General features: G+C 39.1%; 3 protein-coding genes across 3 annotated transcripts; 2 read left to right on the forward strand and 1 right to left on the reverse strand.

Moving 5' to 3' along the window:
• Nucleotides 1-12,384: 12,384 nt before the first annotated feature.
• LOC135613544 (FCS-Like Zinc finger 15-like) lies at nucleotides 12,385-13,327 on the reverse strand. The gene is made up of 2 exons (XM_065110572.1): nucleotides 12,964-13,327; nucleotides 12,385-12,829 (listed from the first exon to the last, which is right to left on the reverse strand). The coding sequence occupies exons 1-2, from the start codon at nucleotides 13,164-13,166 to the stop codon at nucleotides 12,658-12,660; spliced, it is 375 nt and encodes a 124-aa protein (XP_064966644.1). The 5' UTR covers nucleotides 13,167-13,327; the 3' UTR covers nucleotides 12,385-12,657.
• A 3,664-nt stretch (nucleotides 13,328-16,991) lies between these two features.
• On the forward strand, nucleotides 16,992-20,893 carry LOC135615138 (glycine-rich domain-containing protein 2-like). The gene is made up of 8 exons (XM_065113253.1): nucleotides 16,992-17,372; nucleotides 17,452-17,575; nucleotides 17,662-18,054; nucleotides 18,171-18,434; nucleotides 18,754-19,271; nucleotides 19,364-19,488; nucleotides 19,679-19,824; nucleotides 20,251-20,893. Exons 1-8 carry the CDS (start codon nucleotides 17,152-17,154, stop codon nucleotides 20,728-20,730), a joined length of 2,271 nt encoding a protein of 756 aa, XP_064969325.1. The 5' UTR covers nucleotides 16,992-17,151; the 3' UTR covers nucleotides 20,731-20,893.
• Nucleotides 20,894-22,359: 1,466 nt separating this feature from the next.
• Nucleotides 22,360-26,517, forward strand: LOC135615139 (F-box/LRR-repeat protein 3-like). The gene is made up of 8 exons (XM_065113254.1): nucleotides 22,360-23,406; nucleotides 23,616-23,741; nucleotides 24,073-24,177; nucleotides 24,256-24,655; nucleotides 24,745-24,874; nucleotides 24,971-25,265; nucleotides 25,399-25,668; nucleotides 26,124-26,517. The coding sequence occupies exons 1-7, from the start codon at nucleotides 22,750-22,752 to the stop codon at nucleotides 25,666-25,668; spliced, it is 1,983 nt and encodes a 660-aa protein (XP_064969326.1). The 5' UTR covers nucleotides 22,360-22,749; the 3' UTR covers nucleotides 26,124-26,517.
• Nucleotides 26,518-27,255: the final 738 nt, after the last annotated feature.

The following is a 27,255-nucleotide window of genomic DNA, read 5'->3' on the forward strand; positions in this document are numbered from 1 at the left end:
CGCAATGCAAGATGAATTAAATCAATTTGAGAGAAATGAGGTGTGGACGCTTGTTCCTAGGCCAAATGACCATTTAGTTATTGGTACTAAATGGGTCTTTAGAAACAAGCAAGATGAAAATGGTATCGTGGTTAGAAACAAGGCTAGATTAGTGGCCAAAGGTTTCAACCAAGAAGAAGGTATCGATTACGAAGAAACCTTCGCACCTGTGGCTCGATTGGAAGCCATAAGGATGCTCCTTGCCTACGCCAGTTGCAATAATTTTAAGTTATTTCAAATGGATGTTAAAAGCGCTTTTCTAAATGGTTTCATTTCCGAAGAAGTTTATGTTGAACAACCCCCTGGATTTGAAAATAATGGCTACCCTAATCATGTGTTTAGACTAACTAAAGCTCTCTATGGTTTAAAACAAGCCCCAAGGGCTTGGTATGAGAGACTTAGTTCTTTTCTCATTGAAAATAATTTCATAAAAGGCAAGGTTGATACTACATTGTTTATCAAGAATTTTGAAAATAATTTTCTCATTGTTCAGATTTATGTTGATGATATCATCTTTGGCTCTACAAATGAATCTCTTTGTGAATCGTTTGGTAAAACTATGAGTCTTGAATTCGAAATGAGCTTAATGGGAGAATTAACATTCTTCTTAGGTTTACAAATCAAACAACTAAGCAATGGCATCTTTATTAGTCAAGCTAAATATGCCATGAATTTATTAAAAAGGTTTAATATGAACAACTCAAAGGCCAGTAACACTCCTATGTGCACCTCCACTAAATTAGAAATTGATGAAAGTGGAGAAAGCTTTGATCAAAAAACTTATAGGGGTATGATAGGAAGTTTACTTTACCTCACTGCAACCAGACCAGACATCATGTTCAGTGTAGGACTTTGTGCTAGATTTCAATCAAACCCTAAGATGTCTCATCTCAAAGCAGTTAAAAGAATATTTAGATATCTTAATGGTACCACAAATCTAGGATTATGGTACCCAAAATCAGAAAATTTTGAGTTAATTGCTTTTGCTGATGCTGACTTTGCTGGGTGTAGATTAGATAGAAAAAGCACATCAGGATCATGTCAATTTTTAGGACATGCCCTTGTTTCCTGGTCATCAAAGAAACAAAACTCAGTTGCACTATCAACAACCGAAGCTGAATATATTGCAGCAAGTGCATGCTGTGCACAAGTTGTATGGATGAAAAATACCTTAGAAGATTATAAAGTTTATCTCAGAAATATTCCAATTAAATGTGATAACACAAGTGCAATATGCTTAACCAAAAATCCTATACAACACTCAAGAACAAAACACATTGATATTAGACATCACTTTATACGAGATCATGTCTCTAATCAAGATGTAACCATAGAGTTCATTGATACTAAACATCAACTAGCTGACATTTTTACAAAACCCCTATGTGAAGAACAATTTGATTACATAAGAAGAGAATTAGGAATGTTGAATTGTCCGAATACTTTAACTAGTTAAAATTATTTTTCGGATGTTATTACTATTACATGCCTTGACAAACGCTTGATCAAATAACATTTTGCAAATTATGTGACAAACATTTTTAACCAGATGCATGTAAGAAGTTCATTTTTCGGTTTGTATACTAAAAATGGGATGTTCTTGTACACTCTTATGAAAACTCCTTGAAAAATGACTTTCCTCCGTCAAGCAAAAATAATAAAAAGATATATGTGTCATGACTTCCTTTATATGCTTGATAATGCTATCATGCTTTTTGTTGATGACAAAGGGGGAGAAACATATGAATTGATAAACACTATGTCATAGCTGAACTGCCATCATCATATCTATGTCATAGTTGCAAATACTTGAATGATGCTATAAACAATGTTATGCCATCCTTGCATCACCAAGAGATATGTGAACATGTGCTATAGCTTGCATCATATCTATGTCATAGTTGCAAATACTTGAATGATGCTATAAACAATGTTATGCCATCCTTGCATCACCAAGAGATATGTGAACATGTGCTATAGTTTGCATCACATCTTGATTTGATATCCTATTTTGTGAAGTAAATGCAAACTTGCTAGAAAATCTCAAATGTGTGCATCATGTAAAAAGTCCTTCGTAGCTTTATATGTTTACATGATGAACAGTTACAAACACCATAATACAAACGTGATGATGAATGTCAAGCTTTGACATCATCCTTGAAGAGATACATCATGATAGGTATCATGATGGGAGTATTGATAAGTTTAACTGATCTAACTTATCAATACGTCACTTGAATTCTTAGTCTTGAATTCAAGGTTGACTTATCTCAACTATGGCATATAGACAGGGGGAGTTAAGGATAACTCCATTATCAATTGATTGTCATCATCAAAAAGGGGGAGATTGTTGAATCTCGGATTTTGATGATGAAGTCAATTGTCATTTGTTGTCTAATCTATGTGTTGAGATAAGTGTGCAGGATTAACTACGATAAGAGTAAGACAAGCAGCAGGTGTTGCGCCGGAGTCAAGATCATGATCACGTTGGGAGTTCGAGAGTTCGACGGAAGTTCGGACGGTCGTCGGAGGTTCAGCGAGGACAGATCCGAGAAGTCCAGAAGCTTGCCAAGCGAAGCTCGTCAGAACTCGCCAAGTGGATCGTCGCAAAGTCCAGGAGTATGCCGGATGTCCGCAGAAGGATCACCGAGGGTTATCGGTTGATCGACGGAAGTTGGCCGGAAACTCGCCGGAAGAAGCGATTGACGCATCGGAGCAAAGCTGCAGAAGTTGTCTTAGAGTTAATCGTAGTTAGCATGATGATTAAGCATGAAAATGGGAGGTGATCCCATTAGCTTAATCTTGGGGCAATTGGGCCCCTGAAAAGATTCAAAGTGGGCCGAATGGAGTGAACCATTCGGACCCTGATTGCACCAGGAGGTGCAACCGCCCCAGCCAGGCGGTGCAACCGCCAGGGCTGCGAGGCTGGGAGGTGCAACCGCCCCAGCCGAGAGGTGCAACCGCCCAGAGCTCAGTCTACGAGCTAGACTGGGCGGTGCAACCTCCTCTGCCAAGAGGTAGCACCGCCAGAGCTCAAGTTTCGAGCTCTGCCAGGCGATGCAACCACCAAGCTCAGTCTTCGAGCTCTGGCAGAGAGGTGCATCAGCCTGAGCTCAGTCTCGAGCTCTGCCAGGTGATGCAATCACCGAGCTCAGTCTTCGAGCTCTGGCAGAGAGGTGCATCAGCCTGAGCTCAGTTTGGAGCTCTGCCAGGTGATGCAACCACCGAGCTCAGTTTCGAGCTCTGCCAGGTGATGCAATCACCAAGCTCAGTCTTCGAGCTCTGCCAGGTGATGCAATCACCGAGCTCAGTCTTCGAGCTCTGGCAGAGAGAAGCAATCGCCTGAGCTCAGTCTTCGAGCTCTGCCAGGCGGTGCCACCTCTCCAGTCAAGAGGTGCAACCGCCTGATCCCAGAATTCTGGGATTTGATCGATTTGATCGTTTTGAGCTCCAAATTTGAACTGGGTTGGGGCCTATAAATACCCCACCCATTCAGCACTGAAAGGATACAGATCCACACCGAATTCTTGATCTTTTCAGTGATTCTAAGAGCTCAAATTTGTGTAAAGTCCTAAAGTTCTCCTCCTTCTGTTCTTCAAGTCTTGAGTTGTAAAGAGAGGAGAGAAAGGATCTGTAAAGGTTGTCTCCTGAGCCTGTCAAAAGGAGAGAAACTGTAAAAGGGCAGTTAGCCTTCGCCCATTGAAGGAAGGCAGCTAGTTGACGTCGGCAACCTCGTCGGTGGAGGAAGCCAAAAGTGGAGTAGGTCAAGGCTGACCGAACCACTCTAAATCTCTGGTTTGCGTTTATTTTTGAGCACTTTATCATTACTGCAAACCTCCTCCATTACTACTGCTCTCTGCGCTTTCACGAACAAGTTCTAAGTGCTGTTCTTTCAGAATCTGCATTCAAACGTAAATCGTGTTTTCGTACGATCTTCACACTGCAGTTTACGCTTACATTCGGATTCCATTTATAACTGCAAATTGCTTTCTACGTAAAACGCTTTTCAAGGTTCAAAACTGCATTTAGACGTAAAACTGCGTTTAGACGTAAAACTGCGTTTAGACGCAAAACTGCGTTTAGACGTAAAACTGCGTTTTGACGTAAAACTGCGTTTGGACGTAAAACTGAGTTTAGACGCAAACTGCGCTTAGACGCAAACTGTGCTTAGACGCAAACTGCGCTTAGACGCAAACTGTGTTTAGACGCAAACTGCGCTTAGACGCAAAACTGCGCTTAGACGCAAACTGCACTGTGATTCTGCTTTTATATCGAAATCATTTTTTATCGGACGAACGCAGCTTTTGGTTTTTAATCGCTGAAAGATTTCCGCTGCACTAATTCACCCCCCCCCCTCTTAGTGCTCTCGATCCTAACAGAAGATATCAAGAAAAATTTAGTAATGAGATATACTTCATGAATTCAAGGAATTAAAAAAAAAATCATATCATGAAAGATAAGATCATGTGAATACCAAAAGACATGATTCATATAGTAAATCTCCTCTATAAATAAAATACCAGGAAACAAAAACTCGTAGGAGTACAAAGAAGAGATCTTGATTCCACAAAAATCTCAAGCAATTCCAAGAAATCAAGATCATGATTTGGATAAAACTCATTCAAATTTAAATCATCAAATCATCAAAATTACTTTCAAGAGATTCAAAATGACATAAATAACTTTATCAATCTCTTAGTAAAAAATCGATAAGATAGAGAAAAAAAAAATTTCAAGAAAAATACTTTCCTCTTTTTAGTTGTTTCAATTTAAGTGATTTGATTTCTTACATGCATACCCAAGTTTTTATGCCAAATCAAAATATGTATCATCGTTTAAGACTGAAAAATAAATTTTATTATCAAAATCATCATGACAAAAAATATAACACATTAAACATAAGACTTTTTTAAACAAGAGATTTGATTTATCATTTTAATGATAATACATTTTTTGTTTTATGTGTTTTATTTTATATGATTGATTTCACATAAGTATGCTCAAGTTTTTCGTATGAAAACCATCTATCATGTTTAAAACCGAAATACAAGCTTTCTCACGAAAAATCATCAAGACAATCATTTAAGCATTCATAGAAGTAATCTTATTTGGTGTACAAGCATTACATTTTTAATATTTTTATTTCTTTATCATAAAACATGCAAATGTCATGATTATTTTTTAAAATAACTAAAAAAAGAAGCATGATATATTTTTTATAATTTTTTTTTATTTTTTACTAACTAATTTAAAAATAACTCATGAAAAAACATCAAGTAATTTCAAAGTAACTAAAGGAGTTTCGTTTGAGTTATTTACCTCATTGTCGATAGTCACCAAACCGAAGTTCGCCACTTCATCTTTATCGGTTTGCTCCTCGTCTTCGGATGCACTCATTTCGTCCTAAGTCACCTTGAGTGCTTTCTTATTCTTTAGTAACTTTTTTTTAAGTTTATTTTTATTCTTTAATTCCTATTTTAAGAACTTTTTAAACTTTATTGTGAGAAGTTCAAGTTCATCATCACTTGAGCTTTCGCTCGAGTGGTCTTCTTTTATTCTAAGTACAAAATCCTTTCTATTCTTTGAAAGGTTGTTCTCAAGTTCGTCATCTGCCACATAAGTCATTTCATAGGTCATCAAAGACCCGATAAGTTCTTCGAGAGAAAAATTATTCAAATCCTTGGTCTCTTGAATGGCTATTACTTTAGGACCCTAATTTTTAGAAAGAGATCATAAAACTTTATTAATAAGTTCAAGATTCGAAAAACATTTGCTAAGAGCTTTTAAGTCATTGACGACATCCATAAAACGGGTGTACATGTCAACAATGGTTTCACTTAGCTTCATTCGAAATAGTTCAAAATCATGCATTAAAAGATTGACTTTAGACTCTTTAACTATCTTCGTGCCTTCATGAGTGATTTCAAGTGTGTACCAAATATCAAAAGTCGTTTCACAAATAGACACTTGATTAAATTCATTTTTGTCTAAGGCGCAAAATAGAGCATTCATAGCTCTAGCATTTAAAGAAAAAGTTTTCTTCTCCAAATCATTTCATTTGTTCATTGGAGTAGAAGACTTTTCAAATCCTTTTTGATAGTATTACATAAGTTTAAATCAATAGAAAGCAATAAAACTCTCATTCGAGTTTTCCAATATATGTTGTCCGTCCTTCTCCTTTAATAGAAAGCAATAAAACTCTCATTCGAGTTTTCCAATAGGAAGCAATAAAACTAACGATCTTCATTCAATGGGGGAAGATCAACTACCATTTTACACCCTTCTTCTCCTTTTCATAGGTTTAGGAGACAACCTTTGCACCCCACTTACTCCTCTCTTAAACTGCACTAACACTTAGAGCTTTTAGAGAAATTCTCATAAGATTATAATAGTGTTTTTCTTCTTTTTGCTCTCAATTCTTATGTATGTTAACCAGGGATGAGAGGGGTATTTACAAGCCTCAAGTAGATTCAAACTTGGAGCCTAAAAGTGTCTCATCTCTGATTTTCGGGGTATTGGCGGCACCACCACCTGTAGCACTAATACTGAGCGGTACCACCGCTTGGCACCCTACCACTGGGCGGTACCATCGCCTAGTCTGGCGATACCATCGCTTGACAGTCTCTCAGAGATTGTGTCTAGGCGGTACCACCGCCTAGACCGGTAGTACCACCGCTTGACATAATCTTGGAGACTGTGCCACGACGGTTCCATTTGTTGGGTCATTGTTTTGGCCTTTTCACTTGGCCCAACTCAGCCCAAACTTGGGCCCAATCGACCCTTAATTGAGTTGACCTAATTTCAACCCAATTATGTGTTACCTATGAATTTTAAGGCATACACTAAGCTAAGTAAGTCTAGTAAGTCTAGGGTTCTTCCAACGAACTTTCGACGATCTCTCGACAGTGTTCCAACGGACTCCCGGCAAGCTCTTGGACTTCTCGGTCAATTCCGACAGAACTTCCGACGAACGTTCGGACTTCCGACGAACTCTCGAACTCCCAATAAAATCTCATTCTTAACTCCGAGACTTCATTTTGCTTTATGTCTTGATTGCTATCATAGTTAATCGCGCACACTTAAAACCTACTTCGATCTAAACAATTATTATAAAGCTTGAATCAAATGTTGTCCGGCATGTCATTAGTTCATCGATGCTTCGTCCGATTCTTCGGCACATCATCCTCTCTTACGGCCTATTGCCTAATCGACTAGTTGACCTCCTCAACTCTGATTTCCTTTATACAATTTCCACTCTTTTTGGCCTGATGCCCGAACTCATGGCCCGAAGCCTTCTGTTGATATGTCAACCGGTCCTTCGGCTCAACGTCCAATCTTATGACATATTCCACTCCGGCCCAACATGATTCTTCCTGTTTTAATTGTCTCTTCCTGATCAAAGCTTCCTGCGTCACTTAAAACGTAGATCAGATAAACACTATCAACTGGTTTCATCATCAAAATCCGAGATTTAATAATTAATGCTTTATTTTATGCTTTAGATAAAAATGAGTTCAATCGAGTTTCTACTTGTAACACCGTATATAATATTTGGTAGAAACTCGAAGTTACTCATGAAGGCACAAAGAGAGTAAAAGAATCTAAAATTAATCTTTTAGTTCATAGTTACAAATTATTTAAAATGAAGTCAAGCGAATCCATCGGTGATATGTACACTCATTTTATAGATATTATCAATGGGTTAAAAGCTTGGTAAAAGTTATACTAATCTTGAATTGGTGAGTAAGATTTTAAGGTCTCTTCAAGTTAGGATCCAAAGGTAACGACAATCCAATAAGCTAAAGATTTGAATAATTTTTCTCTTGAAGAACTTATAGGATCTTTAATGACCTATAAAATAACTTATAAAACACATGATGAAGAAGAGAAAAACCTTCCAAAGAAAAGGAAGGATATTTTTCTTAAATCCAAGGAAGACTACTCGAGTGAAAGCTCAAGTAATGATGATGATGACATGACACTCCTAACAAGAAGATTCAAAAAGTTCATGAAGAGAAACAAGATAAATCTTACTAGATGAGAAAGTGAGAATAAAAGCGAACCTAAGAATAATGTAGTCATATGCTATGAGTGCAAAAAACTTAAACACTTCAAAATGAGTGTTTGCAATTAAAAGAAGTTGTCAACCCAAAAGAAGAAGAAAGCACTTAAGGCAATATAGGATAAATCAAGTGAATCAGAAGTCGAAGAACAAGTCAATGAAGAAAAATGACAAACTATGCCTTAATTACCTTCAATAATGAGGTATTTGACTCTCCTAACATAAATTTATTATATGATGAATTATTTGATGTATTTTTTTATTTATATGATAAACTTAAAAAGATTAACAAAAAATATAATTTGCTAAAAAATGATCATATTTCTCTCACCAATGAATTTGATGAATTAAAAAATAAGTAGGACAACTATATATCAATATCTTGCACTAAATGTGAAGAGTTAATCTCACTTAAAAAAAGAAAATATGTTACTATAACAAACATTAGAAACTTTTAAAATTAAAAATAAGTCACTGAATATGATTCTTACTGATGAAAGCTATGTATCAAGAAAAGAAGGTATTGGCTTCATAAGTAGTAACACTCGTTAAAAGCTAACAAAATTTGTAAAACAACTCATACTACATATTCCTCCCAAAGTTAAATATAATTTTTATAAAAATTTTGATCAATATACATACACATACTCTCTTAATAACTATAGTTCTCATAAATTAGTTTAAATTTCTATAGTTCTCATAAATTAGTTTGGGTTTCTAAAGAAACTATAAGTGATTTGATGCCAAAAGTCAATAAAGATATATCTAACCATAAAGAACCCAAAGTTAAATAGGTACCTAAAGTAAACCCCTCTTTATTATAGGTATGTCTCCAAGCAAGAGCTAAGAGCAAAAGATAGTATCTTGATAGTGGATGCTCAAGACACTTGATCGGAGATCCAACATACCTCTCAAAACTTACTAGTCGAAATAAAGGATATGTTACTTTTGGAGACAACAATAAAAGAAAATTCATTGGCATTAGAAATATTGGTAGCAAATCGAATATCTTGAAGATGTGCTTTTAGTATATCGTTTGAAACATAATTTAATAAGCATTAGTCAACTTTGTGATAAAAGATATAATGTTAAATTTGAATCTTATGCTTGCAACATAGAAATACCAAATAAAAATAAATCTATGATTGCTTTAAGAAGTGATAATGTTTATACTATTAATCTTGATTATTTTTGTGATGAAACTTACTTTTTGGTTTAGAATAATGGTACATGGCTTTAGTATAGGAGATTACGACATACAAGAATGAAATTAATATCACAAATTAGAAATAAAGAACTTGTAAGAGGAATGCTTAAAATTAAATTTGTCAAATATAAAATTTATAATGTGTGTCAACTAAGAAAACACGTAAAAAAGTAGCTTCAAACCAAAAAAATCAAGTGAGTACCTCTAGACCATTACAACTAATTCACATGGATTTATTTGAACCTATTGATATTATAAGTCTAGGAGGTAACAAATATGCTTTCGTAATTATTGATTATTATAGTAGATATATTTGGACATACTTCTTGGTACACAAAAATGATTATTTTAAATAATTTATTAAAATTTATAAATAAATTTAAAATAAAAAGAGTTTTATGATTTCTTCTACTCATAGTGATCATAGTGGTGAATTTAAAAATCATGATTTTTAAGAATTTTATGATTTGAATAGGTATGACCATAATTTTTTCTCTAAAAAATCTGTAACAAAATAAAGTTGTTGAGAGAAATAATAGGAGCTTACAAGAGATGATAAGGACTATACTTAATGAACATAATCTATCAAAATGCTTTTGTGTCGAAACCATTAACACAACATACTATGTCATGAATAGGGTTCTTATAAGACCTCATTTATCTAAAACTCCCTATGAATTGTGGAATAAGAAAATATCTAATATTTTATATTTTAGATTTTTTAGATTTAATGTTTTATTTTAAATGAAAATAATACTTTAGAAAATTTTGATGCAAAATCGGATGAAGGCATTTTTCTCACATATTCCTCAATTTCTAAAGCTTATCAAGTTTTCAATAAGAGATCCTTGGGAAATCTATTCATTTTTTTTTAATAAATCTCTTAAAGTTAAGAAAAATAATTTTGATGATAAAAGCCAACAAGCTTGGACCTGAGTTGAATTGGGCATAAGACCAAAACAGTGGCCTTGAGCTAGCTTGGGCGATGGTACCATCGAGCCCAAATAGTGGCACTGCTTGAATTAATCGATAAGCACAAATAGTACTTTCTAGTGCTGTCAACAATGGTACTAACTATATAGATAGTAGTACCGCCTAGGGTAATTGTGGTATTATCCAGAATTTAAAGTTTATGATGATGGTACCATCTAAAAGTCCAAAATTACAACGTTAAAAATTGCGGCTATAGTATTGTTAGGTGTTAGTGTTTTCACCACTCATATCTCGAAATTTTGGATGATTTAAAATTTTTAGCTCCATTTTGAAGTCTTTTGGGGTCTATAATATCCCACTAAGGCTTGGTTGATGGAGCATCAAATTCTAAGTTTGTGAAGGGTTGTAGTTTTCTTTTTGAGTAATTATTTGAGTCTATTCATCCTTCTTGAGTTTAGAGGTAATTCTAAGTTTTATGAGATGGGAGATTTTATAAAAGAGTGAATGTGGAGGTTCTGTCCTAAGCCTATTAAAAAGAGAAAAACTATAATAATGATAGTTGATCTTCGTCCATTAGAAAGAAAATTGATAGTGAAAACCACCAATGATCTCAAGAGAAGAGAAATTAGGAGTGAACGTAAGTTGAAAAGATCGAACCACTATAAATTAGTTTATATTTTTTATCTTATTTTTAATTTATTATTGCTTACTCATTTATTTTACTCACAACCTTTACTTATATTTTTTATTAATCATATTTTCGATACAGATTTATCAATCGAACTTTAAAATCAATTAAAATTTACTAATTCACTCTCTCTTACTACAATTACAATCCGAACAATTAACCCCCCTTAACTCCCACATATCACGTTACCATTAAAATCTTATTATTAGTCATTCCTTATTAGAAGTCCAGCATAGCATGTCTATCTTTTCTGTTTAAAAAATAAAAAACAAAACTATTCATTAGATAACGTGGGAATGATCGTAACCTGTCCAACATAGCATTTCGGTCACTCGTCACATCAGACAGGATATGATCATAACCCGTGGAAAAAGACATATATCTAATAGCCTACAGATCAGGTCTGAGTTCTTTTCTTGTTTTCATTATATGTTGGCTTTACAGTGCAAGTGGTTGTTGGTGTCAAGCTTCAATTTTGTTTTGGATTATTTTCCTACAAACTACCAATAGTTTAGGTATTGTTTAGTGTTTTTTTTCAAACAGAATTTTTAATTATAAAAATATCTAAATAATCTTTCAAAAAATTTTAACCTGTTAGAATGTTTTATTTGTTACGATTCAAATATGTATTTAAATAAAAATAAAAAAAAATGATTATAGTACTTTGACCACCATAATGAAAATAATATAAAAACACTATGAATGTTCTAAATGTTTTTCCAATCTTTACCAAACTAACTATAAATCTAAAAAATATGATATGATAATAATCTATAAAAAATGATAATAAACGATATTGAAAACACTATAAACGATATTGAGAAACACCATAAATGAGTCAGATGAAAACACTGTAATAATTTAAAACTGATAAAAAAATAGATGAAATTTTTTTAAAGATATTTTAGATTTTTTTTTTAAATTAGGAATACTATTTTAAAAATACCTAAAATATAAGTATTACATCCTCTCTCTCTCTCTCTCTCTCTCTCTCTCTCTCTCTCTTTCAGCCCATCGTAATTGACGACTTACTCGAGAGGCATGCCTTCATCGTCATCATCCATTATTAGTTAACACATACCATTACCAGATGCATGGATTCTCAATGCGTACAACTCTTTCACTCCCACCTCAAATCGTGAATTCTTTGCCACTTGGACGCATCAGATGAAAGCGATGGCTTTTGGAGAATTGATGATCAGCACAATATATCTGACGCGAGGCAAAACATAATCGTACTACTTCTAAATGGCAGATTTTAGACTTCAAAGTCGTCTTCTATCTATAACATCATACACTAAATGACATGACAGGCAAAGAAATCTCTTTGATGATTCTGTACAATTCTTTTAGATTAGAAAAGGATTATGGAGACCCCATATATCTCATCTTTCAGACAAGAAATCAACTATTTCCCTCCCAAAAAGAGAGAATTATAGAGAAAGTGAGTATGGATGACTTAATTATATGTACATGATTTCAATTGAGTCTACATTTAAATTGTAACACGCGCAGTATATTATATATATATATTTATTCATTTATTTATTTATTTATTTATTTATTTAGAGAGAGAGAGAGAGAGAGAGAGAGAGAGAGAGAGAGAGGAGAGGAGAGGACAGAAGAAGAGGGGGAAATATGATCGAGACGAGGGTAGTTTGGTCAATACGCCAAACTCACGGCTCTCTTCAAAACCAGGTCCCTCCGGGAAGAACCTACGCACTAGTGCTAGTACGCGAAACCACCGGCTGTGGCCCGTCCTTTTCTGGCCACCACCCTCGGCCGGCCGCGCTCCGCCTGGAGCTCGGCGTCTAGGGAGCAGTTGTCCCTCCTCCCGTTCTCCTCGTCCATAAATATCTGCCTGTTTCGGCACTCCACGCTGCAGAACGCTCGGTCCCCCCTGCAGAGCCAATCCCCATGAAAACCTTTAAGTGAGAGTGAGTGAGAGAGAGAGAGAGAGTGAGAGAGAGAAGCCTCTGGCAACCAGAACTCCCACCCCGGGGTTGAAAGGCACAAAAGTTTTCCTTCGGTCACCTGTACATATAGATGTCGTTGCCTTGCTGTAGTCTTCTCCGGCAGAGGTAGCAGCGTTCGAGGAAATGGCTAGCGGAGAAGGAAGAAGAATTCGTGCAAGTGGAAGGTAGAGAAGCGTTCTTCATGAGGGAGGTTTTGCTTATGATATGGGTGTACTTGGTCAAGTTGTTTTGTGCTTCCAAGAGAACGCTTAATCCAGCCATATCCTATTGCTGCTGCTGCTGCTCCTCTCCTTTCTTGCAATCAGGTGGCGAAGGCAAGGCTTTAAAGGGGAAGGGAAGCGTGTGATGCACCGCAGGAACAAGTTGAGGGAGTGGGGACTTTGGTGACGATGGTAGCTTGTCTTCATTGTGAGAGCGGCCATCTTCCGTGACAGGAATCTTGTTCTCGAATATGGAAATCAGATGGGTTGGACCCTGCAGAAAAGAAAGGTAGCAGCACCATATATAGTTGGGAGGCAACAAACCAGGGACTGCTGAGCACATAGTTTCTGGATGAACTTTCATGCATGGCATTTCTTGCGTGGTGATCAAACCCTATGCATGGTTTGATGGTTTCATCCTGTCCACGTCCAACTTTTGTTGTTGATTACGTGCGTCCAGTGTGGATTTTGGCATTTGGCTACTGGCTGTGTGTAAATCTAGAAAGGCCAACTGAACTGATCCTGGAGTTGTTGTCAGTGATCTAAGCCCGGAGATGTTATGTGAAAGCATCAGGTGGGATCATACAGATTTTTCTTTTACTTCCTTTTTATTTATTTATGTATGTGTGTGAATGAAGTCACAGGTTATGATCTCTTAAGGCTCTATGTATTGCTTGATGAATGATGTCGTACATGCGGTGCAACGAGAATTTGATTGTTCTCTAATCGTGCTCATAGATCAGGATGATCGTCGATCATTAAATCATAAGATGCTTGGTGCGATAGAGATACAATGATGCCTCGTCGTCGTTGAGGAGGACATAGAGTATACTGAGATTCCTTTTAATTATTGCACCTCCCCACCGTGGCCATGAAGTCAAAAAGATATGTAGGTGTGGGTCAATCTGCTGCCTTTTTGCTCCTCCATTCCCGCTGTGCCGGTGTTCATCTTGTCGTTCGACTCAGTTGATCCTGTTTCCGTCGCCTCATCATGTATAACACGGCAAGAAGATTAGCTGATCGATTCTGTCGTTGTCGACGATGGATGGCAAGAGTCGATGGTGCATGGTTGTACACACTCGTCTACCTTACAAACTGAAAGCCCATGGAATGGAATCCGGTTAGGGTTTCTGTATGGAACGAGGATGATGATGGTGTGAGTGGGAGTGGGAGTGGCAGTCGATCCATCCAACCTTGGGTGGGTTTGCCATCTTCAAGCACAGGGGCTACTGTAATGATTTCAGGACATCGATTGCTTACCTCCCCCCCGCTAAAAAAGGTGAGAGAGATTTTTCTGCTCGGGTGAGATAATGGCACTGACGTTGCTTTCTGAAAACAAATATGTTCCTTTTTCTAAGAAATAAAAGTACGAGTGGGTTTAGATATGGATTCTCTTTTTTCCTAAAGATAATATTAATATTCCTTCCTACTTTATATAAACAAGAAGTTACAAGTTTGTGCTGAGGAGAGAGAAAATAAAAATAAAAATAAAAATAAAAAGAGAAATTTATTAAAAATTAATTAATAAATAAATCAATCAATGTAACATAAGTGACTTGTTAAATCTTTATCTATATCTATGAAGAAAAATTAAATTTTCTATAGTAGAAAAAGACATGAGAATATTAAAGATATTTTTCGTATTCTCTCCCCTCATTAATAAATAAGATATTTATAGTGGAATCAAATTCTAATTATCAAAGTTTAGGACTTTCTTTTTTTTTATACTAGGATTCCTTATTCCATCCAGACACCGAATTCAAAAAATTTAAAATATTTATCGATCTCAATAATTTAAAAAGAATTATATTTAATAAAGACTATTATTGATTGATATCATCCTTTAATATTGTTTATATTTAAGAAAGAATCTCATATAAAACAACAAGTGTAGTGAATAACAGAAAATATTTTATTAACTAAAAAGCACTTTGCAACCCCATCTACTTTTGCTCTCTAATTGTGACTTAGGTGCACCATAAGAGGAGGGAGACTGCACTCTTATTTATTTATACAATTAAATTCTTAAGTTTTGAATATTTTAAGATTTATGATTTAAAAGCTTAACTACACTATTTTATTTAAATTAGCATGTTGTATTAGTATTATTTCTAACCCTCTTTTATAATGCTAATATCCTTAATTCTAACTTCGTTTTTTTATTCAAAATTAAAATTTCTTTAATATCAAGGATCCAATGAAAATAGCAGTTGGAACATTTGTAATTGATTTTATTCTTGGGAATAACAATTGTAGTCTTGACAAAGAATATCAAAGAATCTGACTCATTGTTAGTCTTTTATAACACATCTAACAGGTTAGCTTCTTAATCACCTACATTCCATTCCCCCCTTTATAAACTATTTTTGTTTTAAGTTAATTTAAATTATTTTACTAAAATAATAATAATAATAATAATAATAATAATAATCAAACTATAAAATCAACACATGATTATGTGGTTCAGTAATCATTATCTCCATTAAAAAAACAAAATGATTCACTATATACTAAGAATAAATTTAAATAATATTCAATACATAAAGTCGAAAGTATCACATGCACCCTCTAGATCAATTAGAGATAATTTACGAAACACCTATACCTATCATTTGTAAGATACATAAAATATTTATAAAGATAAATCCTAGTTTGATAAAGACTCTTTTTTATACTTGAATTCGTACTCATAATTCTACAAATAATTATATTTAGATATAATTAAAACTCCTAAAAATATTTCTGTTGTCAAATATTTACAAAGTCATTCTCGAATTGAAAATAAAGGCACAAACTTTGTTTTCTTAGATTGATTACTTTTTCTATGGGGCAAAAAGAAAAATAACAAGAATAGTGGCTCTGAATTTTCCTATTTAATGCTCCTCTTATGCGATTTGGTTGCCGAAATTCCATGTTTATTCATAAAATAAACAGACAGGTGAGAAGGAGAAGCCATGAGAGGGAGAGAGAGGAGCATTGCTCAGTTTCCCTTTCTTCTTCTTCTTCTTCTTCTTCTTCTTCTTCTTCTTCTTCTTTTTCTTTTATTAAATGAATTTTTTTTTATAAAAAACAACTTCGGTTCTTACTATCACTATAATCTCAGTTGTTTCTTCCTATTCCTCTAATTCTTCTTTTGATATTTTCCATTCCTCTATCTTTGGTCGCTCCGACTAAAAAAACTTGTGATTCTTCATGTTCTATACTTGCAGAAAAATCAACCTAGTGGGGTAATCTTTGGTGATATAGAACAGTAATTTGTACCCCCGGATTCCTTTTTCATAATGTTCTTCTATTTAATTTTGTGACACATATTACGAGTTAATCAGGGCGTCAATTTTGTATTATTGCATTAAAGCTTTGCTGGATAGATCGCTAGAGATACATGGGCCGCACATAAAGCTGCTCGGTTGTGCCCTCGATCCACACCTTGAGATGCGTGCATGGGCCATCCCGAGATGGCATCGTCACCGTCACCATGGCCTCCACCACGCGCCCAAAAGGCAACGTGACAACCGAGTGATTGAGTTGACCAACCTCAGCCCCGTCCCCGTCTTAGTTGGCGCACGTGGCCTCCCAACTCACAAAAGAATCTAGTCAACACATGCTTCCTTCCTCCCTCCATGATTGCTACACCGAAGCGGAAGAAAGAAAGCAGAGATCGCAGTTGTTGTGTCTACACCCTAAGATATCATGCTTTACGCATTCGTTCATCCATCTACGAGAACAAAGGAGAAGGCTCTTGCATTTAGCTGACGAAGACGATCAAATCTAACACGACCAACAGTCAAACGTCCTCGCCTAACCCCATCTTTGCGTGCGTCGTGGTGGTCCAATGTGCCTGTACTGCACCTGACGCAACGTGTGCAGGCCTCCGTCACTTTCACCAACCCGACCCGCATCAATCGTCGCTGTGGTCGCGAGTCATTATTCCCTTTGCCCGCTACGATACAAACGGAACGAAACAGCCGCCACCAATTTCTCCTTCACCACCGATCGCTGCGCGCTGTTTGGAGCGGATACGCGTCTCCGGACTCGCCGGGCGGCGGATGTCGGGTAACAACATCACGCGAGTCGCCTCCGACGACGGCTCGTTCGCGACTCGAAGCCTTCATGAGAGCAGCAGCAGGTGCGACTCGGGCCACGGCGGCGCCACGCGGCTTTCTGTGGACCTGGTCACCGCCGCCCGTCGCCACGTCTCCTTCCTGCGGTCCTTCGCCACCTCCCCTGTCCTCCACCATGCCCCCACCGTCGCCCGCGCCATCCGACGGTCAGATTTCCTCCTCGCTGCCCTCTGTTTCGGTGCGCCACTAGATCGATGGCTTAGGTTCGTCGTTTTTCTGGCTCAGGTACGATCAGCTGTGGATGCCGTTGATCGCCGAACTGGCGCAGGCGGCGCCGCCGTCCGCTCCTCCGATGCTCCTCCCGCCGCCGGACGTCCACTGGGTGTGGTACTGTCACTGCCTCGATCCGGTAAGCTTCGAGCGATGCGATTAACCCTTGTAAAACTCGCATCTTTCCTCTTTTGTACTTGTTCCATGGAACCATGGCCGCCGCAGGCAGGGAGCTACCGCGAGTACTGCACCTTGAGATTCGGAGCGCTTGTCGATCGACCGCTGATCATTGACGACGAGAACGAGGAGTACGCGTACAACCGGTGCCGGGAGGTCTGGGCCGTCCGGTATCCGTCCGAGCCCTTCGATCTTGAGGTTGACTCCGCGGAAGATGGCGAAGCAAGCGGTAAATGTGAGGATCACCTGTCCGCGGTGGTGGCGAGGTACCGGACGCTCTATTCCTTCTTCTGCGACCCCTTCGTTTCAGAGACCGTCTACCTCGTCGCCGCGCGTAGGAGGTACTCGAGCTTCCTCCACCTCTCGAGGCGATCCATCGAAGATGGGATGCTCCGGATGGTTCTCACCTCAGATATCTTCCTCATCTGGCTCACCCATCAAGTACGATTCCACCTCAAAATTCGATCTTGATGCTGATATGAGTTCCTACAGAATTCTCCAAATTTATCATCAAGCTTCGATCTTGTTCTAAAATCTGAAACGATTGGCGCGAGCAGAGCTATCCCAGGAGCTATGCGAAGGACATAGAGGACAGGGGGGATCCGGCGAGGGTAACGGTGGGCTTCGGCGACCGAGCCACGTCGGAGGAGGCGAAGGAGACAGTGAGGGCGTGGGAGGAGGCGTTAGACGAGCCATATGAGCGAGCGGGAGCAGTTCTCGACCCTGCAGCGTCGCCGTCGCGGGTCTACTTCAACTGGGAGACGGCGGAGGCGGACGTCAACGGGAGTTACAAAGGGTTGCAGCCAAGGTTCCTCCTGGAGGTGACGCCTCCACCTGCATTTTCTCGTCACCATTCTCGTTATTGTGCTTTGATTTCTGTTGCTTCGCTGGTAATTTGATCGTTTCCTGCTCTCCCCCCCCCCCCTCATTGTTCGCTTCATGTCTGCTTTCCTCCACGCCAGCTCTATGAGCAATGAATGGGAGATGAAGGAAAGAAGCCAATACCAGAGACGAGTCTCAGTTTGGTGGCTAAACAGTCCCAACTCGATTTTGTAGCACTAAACCTGTATCAATTCCTAATAATTTTGTCATTATGTTGGCAGATTATTGGTTTTAGGTAGCTGCTTTAATCTGTCACAGGTCCGTATATTCCTTAAAGGAAAATGGGAGGAGAGGGAAGATAAACACCTAAACAAGAATTTCCTGCGGTTACGAACCATCAGGTGTAACAGGGAAATGAAGCTTAATGAGCCCGTTCATGATTTATCCTCCGAAACTTGGCACAAGACATGGCATCTGTACTGTGAATTTGGGACAAGAGGAATTGTAATAGAGGTTCGGCGACGGGGAAGCAATTGTCTGATAAATAGCAAGTTGATTACGAAACTAGTGTTCCTGTGGAACGACTTGTTGCGAGCAACCACTCTGATGCTGAAGAAGGAGCTGGAGATGCAAGTGAGAGCCTTGGCATCGATCACTCCACCTGTTCAAGCTCCATACTTACTGAAGTGTGTTCCGGATAGAGTAACCGATGATGGGGGTGCAATGATTTCAGATGTGGTTCTGAGGATGAATAGATACCATCCACAACAAGGTCGTTGGTTATCTCGTACTGTGCTTGATCATGCCAAAAGGGAGTGCTTTGTGATACGAATACGGTAGCAAATTTCCACAGTTCCTTTCAAATTTGCTGCTATCTGTTAAAAGAAAACATATGTAGCGAATGATTGTAGTTGATGCATTTGTGTAGAGTAGGCAGAGGCATTTGGCGGAGAGGAGCTGAGTCTCCAGTAGCAGTGAAGTGGGAGGATAGAATTATAGAAGTACGAGAAGGGCCATGGTTATACATTGCTGGAACTGTCGGTGTTGCCCCCGGTAAGATGTTAATTTAATTTACTGTTACCAAATTTCAGAGTACTGAAAGAAAAGAGGTACATTTTGATAAAGATGGTAAATCGCTCCACTTGTCATTGTTCAGCGTCCAAAGAGATTTAAAGTATAATCTTACCTTCTTCTTTCTTTTCAAGTCATTTGTGATTAATGAGCTATTCCCTCTTGATTGTAGACAAGATAGTGGGCACTGCAACACCTAAGAAAGAAGATTCACAAGTGAAAAAGATGCTCTGGTGTTTGTCGACAGGAGATGTTCTAACAATACAATGGGAAAATGGACTTGATATTCAGCTTGAAAATGGAAGTTCTGGCGAACAGGTGATTGGAATTTGTTCTCATTTTATTTGTTGATGGGCATATAATTATCATCTGATTTTCTGTTGCTAGATGGGACCTTTATACAATTGGCATATAATTACAATGCCATGCACGAAAGAGATATAGGCTGTTCAAACTAGCTGTGAAAAGTCTACAGGAAGCATCCAAAAAAGTAGTAATCTATTGGGTCTCTTAAGTGATTAAGATATAATCTGGTGATTTTATGAATCTTCAAACTAGTCCATGTCTAATCTAAATATGCATTTATTGATTGCCATCATCAACGACATATCTACTCTTGCACACACACCAAAAAACTTCTTTGTTGTGAGTTGATTGTGCAGCCCAAATGTATCTACCAACACTGAGCTCTTCTGCACCCAATCTGAAAAGGCTTGCTTCTGATATGAGTTGAATATACTACAGGCTAAGTTGCTCACCGGAAGGAAACTACAATACCAACTAAAGGATGTAGGCTCATCGAACGAAGAAGAAGAGCAATACTTGACTCTACTTCGGTTTACATCAGAACATCCAGATGGAAAAGCAACCGCACTCTTAAATTGGAAGCTGCTCGCAGTGGAATTCTTGCCAGAAGAAGATGCAGTACTTGTGCTGCTTGTATGCGTAGCTGTAGCTCGAACCATTTCAGAGATCAGAAGGGAAGATATGAGTGGACTCTTAGCTCGAAGGAGAGTGAGAGAATTCGCTGGAGGGTGTAGGGACTGGGGCTCAGTTCTGCTCCCATCCTCATCTACTTATTCGTCCGTCCATCTGCAACCATGGTATTGGAATGCTCATCAGGTATTGGCCTCAGCTGAGACAAGTGATTCTGGGTTGCCGATCTCCAAGCATCTTCCTGCTGACGGGAAGTGCTCGATGTATGAGCAAGTCATTCTATCTTGATGGCAACTTTTACTTGATGGCCGCTTATCCTGATGCATGAATTTTTCAAAGAGGATTTACGTCCATACACATTCTTCTGTTCACAAACCAATTAAAATGGCTTCTTGTTTAGGCCTCTGTATCATGATACTATCTTGTTGTTGGTAAGCTTATGATTCATCTCTCTCTCTCTCTCTCTCTCTCTCTCTCTCTCTCCCTGAGTGATGGTCAAATTGGCCGGGCTTGTTGTTGTTGTTGTGTTTGGTGGGTCATTGCTTAAGATTTAAACAACTTAGTGAGCCGTACTGTCGGTGCGATTTGAAAATTTGAGTTGTTAAGCATTAGATGTCACCAGTGATTATACTGATCTCAAGAGCCATTCTGAAGGCTCACAAGGCACACTACTGAATGATCGATCATACAGTGTAAAATGGTATTATAGTTGAATGCGATGTATCTTTTGGTCTATTCAAATTCTGAAGCTGCTGCCTATGTTATAATAGAAAACAACAGGATGGAGGTCATGTATTTTCTTGAAGGTTAAATAAACTAAATGCATTGTCATTGTTGATGGACTCAAAAGGGCTAAAGAAGAGTAGTCGCAAGATATATTTTTATTGTAAGAGATGACCATTCCAGGGAGTATCCATAAGAAGAAGAAGAAGAAGAAGAAGAAGAAGAAGAAGAAGAAGAAGAATAATAATAATAATAATAATAATAATAATAATAATAATAATAATAAGATAAGTGATGATGAGGTGGTTGATGCAGGCACACATGGGAGTCACATGGATACAAAATCCAATCGCCTGGCGTCCTTATCTCTTACATGACAATAATAGAACTACGAGAGACTGGGAGATAGATACAAATGTTAAACTACACTACTTGTATCATGGACATGATGAATGATTTGGTCTCTGTGAAGATGTCTTGAGCAACAATTGAACTCCATTATTAGTTCATTTCCTTCAATCGTTTCCTCTATTTGATGGAAATATCTTTTGTATAAGCTTCCTGAGAGCTCCCTCCTTTGGGAGTAATAGTTAATTGAGACGTCCCATTCGCCTAAATGGGATTAGAGTCCCAACTCGGTTCTCGACCAATTCCAGTTGACTCAAAACCACTGCACAGACCCCTCCACACACGTACCCTACTATCAATGTGCCGTTTGATGATTGATGGTCACTCCTGGGGCTCGCGGGACCTTTCCATGTTAGGAGTGGAGTAGGTCGGGCTACTACTACCTGGAGCGGTGGGAGCGATGAGAGCGACGGAGAACGGAACGGGCCAGGAACTCGGGACGGCGTACCTGTCCGTGCTGAGCGGCCCCACCTACCACCACCACGATCACCACCAAGAAGAAGGCGGAGGAGGAGGAGGGGGAAGGTGAACAGGTACGCCCGTCCTTAGTTACGGACTGGGCTGCCCACGTTATCGGGCCCCACTTTTTCCTCTCTTCCGGGTACGGAATGCCCTGCCCCGACCGTGGTTACGTTGCCGGGATATTAATATCCTATTAAGCACAGAAGAAGTTACAGCTGTCACGAACCTAAACGGGAGGTGTCCTCACCGTGCCCGCCCAGTCAACACGTCCTCCAATCCCTGACGTCCACGTTCCCCGCATCACCGTCATCTATTTACCGTACGCCCATTTTTTATCCAATCATTACGCGATACGCTCACCCGGTGAAGGTAGTAACCCGATTCAGCCTTCTTGACCTCTCTTCTCCTTCCAACCCTTTCTTGCTCCGGAAGCTGACAATCTCTTCCTTCTTCTTTCTCTCTTCTCTGCATCACATCACCGATCGCCCTTCTCGTGTAGAAGAGGAGAAGTTGGGACGCCAGCCACACTTCCGTCTTCCCTCCTTTGCCAGTCATGCGCTCCCTACGCGGAAGAACGCCGCTGCTCCGCGGGCCCACTAGCTCCGACGACGCCTCTCTCCTGCCTCTCCTCCACCCCTTCGTCCCTCTCCCCTCCTTCCTCTTCATCCCCACCTAAACGAATACATTACTGAGACACGGAGGGGAGGCGAGACGATGAAGAGGGCGCATCAGCAGCATCGTCACCAGCCGTTCGACTCCATCCTGGCCGCTCTTTCCGTCGACCTGCTGATCCAGATCCTCGAACGCGTCGACGACCCCCGCGACCGAAAGGCGTGGCGCTTGGTCTGTCGCGATTTTCTCCGAGCGGAGGCGCTTCACCGCCGGGCGCTCCGCGTCCTCCGCCTCGAGGCCCTTCCGGGCCTCCTCCGTCGCTACGCCGCCTGCCTCGACCTCCTCGATCTCTCCGCCTGCCCCGGCCTTGGTGACCACGCCCTCGCCACCGCCCTCTTCGCAGGAGCGGGCAGCTGGCTGCTTAAGTCCGTCAGCCTCAGCCGCGCCAGCGGGGTCGGGTGGCGAGGACTGGCGGCGCTTGCTGCAGCGTGCCCCCGCCTCGAGTCCGTGGACCTGTCGCACTGCGTCGGCGTCGGGGACCGGGAGGCCGCCGCGCTTGCCGCGGCCGAGGGGCTGCGGATGCTACGGTTAGACAAGTGCCTCCGCGTGACGGACGTCGGACTTGCCAAGTTAGCGGTAGGGTGCCCCGCGCTGGAGAACCTCAGTATCAAATGGTGCCTGGAGATCTCGGATATTGGCATCGAGCTGCTCGCCAAGAAGTGCCGGGATCTGAGGGTTTTGGACATCTCCTATCTTAAGGTTACCTTACCCCCAAATCTCTCTCTCTCTCTCTTCTTTCGTAAATGTTGGTCAAAATCTTCGTCTGTCGAGTAAAAGAGTCTCACATAATGGTAACTGTCGAAACAACATTTAACAAGGCGCAGTAACCTTGTCATTTCAGCTTGTGATCTTAGAAAGCTATGTATCTGATGGAGCTCATACGTTCTGGGATTTCTTTCCTTTTTCAGATAACAAATAGTTCAGTAAAATCTATCTCCTCTCTTGGGAAGCTCGAAGTTCTGAGTCTGGTTGGATGCTCTAATATAGATGATGAAGGATTACAATTTCTCGATAATGGAAGCAACTCATTGCGGGTAAGTTTCCATAGAGAACTTTTCTGCCAATCTTTCTTGCTTAGATTTGTGCCACCTCTTCCTCGGTCGGTATTACAGCATTGTGTCAGTAGCTTGTTCAAACAGCACTAGTATTCTTGTACTGAGCGGAAGGAAATAAATGTCAAAATCAGAAAGATCATTAATCTGATGAGTTTGTCGCTCAGTTCAATTAATGCCATCTGTTAGAGAAGCATAGCTGTTGTTGGATCCTAATACGTCTGCTAATGCCACTGCAGATGTTGATAGTTTACCAAATTATGTGGACAACAATGGGCAATTTATTGATTTAGATATATGTGCTTGATTGCAGAGCATTGATGTCTCTCGGTGTGACAATGTGACTGCTAGTGGCTTAACCTCAGTGATAGAAGGGCACATCTGTCTGCAAAAGCTCAACGTCGGGGACTGTTTTCCTGTGAGGCTATGGCTCTGAAGCACTCGTTACATTTTCTTTTCCTTCTTCCCATTGCTTATGTAAAACTGTACATTGCAGGAGTTGGCACCACTCTTCCTTTCCAAGTTGAATGGATTGAAGGATAGCTTGACTGTGCTAATACTTGATGGCTTTCAAGTTTCAGCCTCGAGCCTTAAGATAATTGGTGTCAATTGCAAGAATTTGTCTGAGATTGGGCTTAGTAAATGCAAGTGGGTGACTGATGAAGGGATCTCTGAACTAGCAGCCGGCTGTGTCAATTTAATGTCGATTGATCTGACTTGCTGTCGCATGCTAACGGACAAAGCCCTGATGGCCATCGGAGAGCACAATAAAAAGCTTGTCTGCCTCCGATTAGAGTCCTGCAGTTTAATAACTGACAAGGGTCTTGAATATATTGGGACTGGTTGTCCCAATCTGGAAGAAATAGATCTCACCGACTGTCCTATAACTGATACTGGTAAGTAAGTACAATGCTCTCATGATTGATGAATAACTTGTTGTCCCTTCAAGTAGCATTGCATTTACTTCCACTCTTATGCTCTGCAGCAATGAAGTATTTGTCCAGATGTTGGGAGCTGATGATCTTGAAGTTGGGCCTTTGTGACAAAATCTCCAGCGAAGGTCTTGTTCATATCGCATCCAATTGCCAAAATCTTTGTGAACTTGATCTCTACCGGTATGGTTGATTCGGTTTATATTGTAATAAGCTGTTTTTGGCTCTTCTGAATTGAAAAAAAAAAAGGAAATCTCACAAAAGTATGGACCTTCACAGCTGCATCGAAGTCACTGATGATGGATTGGCTGCCATAGCTACTGGCTGCAGCAAGTTACAAAAGTTAAACCTTTGCTACTGCATACAGATCACCGACCGAGGGATGAAGCACCTAAGTTGTTTGGAAGATCTGCGTGACCTTGAACTGAGGGGTCTACATCATGTTACCAGTTTAGGGGTCACATCAATCGCAATTGGTTGCCGGCGTCTCACTGAACTGGATTTGAAGCGTTGCAATTTGGTAGATAATGTAGGTTTATGTGCTCTTGCCCAGTACACGGGAAACCTCAGACAGGTCTGTGATTTACCATCACAGTTTCTTCTCTTCTTCCTCGGTATCAGGAATCTCTGAAAAAGAAAAAATATCTGGTGAAAAATAAGAAAGATAAGATAGAATATCTGGAATCTGATTATAATTTGTTTTGTAGATAAATATATCATACTGCCCAGTTTCAAGCATGGGCCTCTGCAAGCTACTTGGCACTCTCAAGTGCCTGCAGGATGTGAAGTTAGTGCATCTCACACATGTGCCAGTTGAGCGCCTCGAGCTTGCGCTGAGAGCTTATGGTGGACAGTTGAAGAAGCTGAAGCTTTTCATTGGGTTGAGGGATCTTCTTTCTCCATGGCTGATTCAGATGCTGCACGCTCGGAGGTGCCGGATACGATGGGTTGATAAGCCTCTGGTCTTTAGTCCATAGGTAAAATCCTGCTCCTGCTTCCCTTTTTCTGCAAGCTATGATGCCTACCGGTTGCGATTAACAGTTTAATTTTGTATAGTTGTTGATGCCTTGAATGTGAGATCATCGTACCAAACAAATTCTCCTTGTAAATTCACAATCATGTAAATAAAGAAAAAGAAACTGCAAAACTCTACCGCACTTGCTGAAGTTAATTCATCGTAACAAGAATTAGTGTGGCTATAAACAGTAGTATTTTAAATCAAAGAGCCTTTTTATATCTCTACTTTGATAAAAAATCTGGTTCTACGACTTTTGTTTCCTATTGTCATATTAATTTAGTGCGATGATCATTTATTTCTCTTAGTATTTCTGAGAGGCAATCAGCCAGGCAGCTTGTTTCTTTCTTTCTTTCTTTCTTTCTTCTTTTGCTACCAGTACACAACACTGTAATCGATTGTTTTCTATTACTGCAGCGTGCTTCAGCAAAATACAGGACATCTCAAGAACTCGGCGTTTTGCAAGGTCACAGGTTTTCGTTGCATGGTCTTCTTCTTCTTTAAGGTAGGTCATGTCCCTAAATTAGGAGGAAGCAGCTGGTTATTAAGAAATAATTAGCCTCACCGATCATAAGGGGAGAAATTTGTCTGGAAGTGAGAACAGTAGATCCGTAATCATCATCAAACAGAATTGGGTTCGTAAGATACAAATGTTTCTCTGGTCACTTGGTGTGGAAGCTAAAATAATGGTTGGTGTTTCTGATAATAATGTTGTGTCATTTGTCATGTAATTGTCACTACACGCTCTCTTAGATCAAATTATATTTTACTTAAAAGCAACCAAATAGATAGAGGTCAAGATAATTTTAAATGATCGCGTATGAAATTTGATCTTAGTTCTTCAGTGTTGTATATGTTCCGTAGAGAATAATGGTGACATATACAACAAGAAGTTGTTTTATTCTTGTATATAACAAATTTGAATTTGTTAATATTCTTTCTTCTTTTCTTTTCCTAGGATTATAAAAGCTCAATTTTTAGACCAAGTAAAAAAATAAGATTTTTATTATAAAGTGCGTTAATCAATGGATGCCTAAGCTCATTTGTTGTGATTTTTAGGAGAAATTATTATTTTAATTCACGAGAACGATACCAACAGTAGTATAACAGTAAAAATAAATGGTCCTAAATAAATTATTGTTCTAAAATTTGCTCTCTTTTTTTTTGTGGATATTTGGAATTACCTAATCTGTTTAAACCGGATTTGGATATTATTTAATGAAAAAATATATTCAGATAATGAAATGGATTTGATGATGTAGATTAGGTATAGAATATAGGTAAGATTTCTTTGGACGCTTCTCGAGCTCGCACGGTTCGTGGGATGTTCCGTACAATATCTTTTCAGAATCTCAGATTTTCAAAATGGTAAAAAACAAAAAAAATGAGAAGGTTATTTCTCTTTCCACCTTTTTAATAAACCAACTCAAAATCATGCAGATTTAATCAATCTAAAATTTAAACTGATTCAAAATAAATCATATTAAATAATTTAATGATACATATCAATTTATAATAATAATATATTAAATATATTAAACTATAATAA

The sequence above is a fragment of the Musa acuminata genome, chromosome BXJ2-6, assembly GCF_036884655.1.
Source record: "Musa acuminata AAA Group cultivar baxijiao chromosome BXJ2-6, Cavendish_Baxijiao_AAA, whole genome shotgun sequence".
NCBI lineage: Eukaryota > Viridiplantae > Streptophyta > Magnoliopsida > Zingiberales > Musaceae > Musa > Musa acuminata.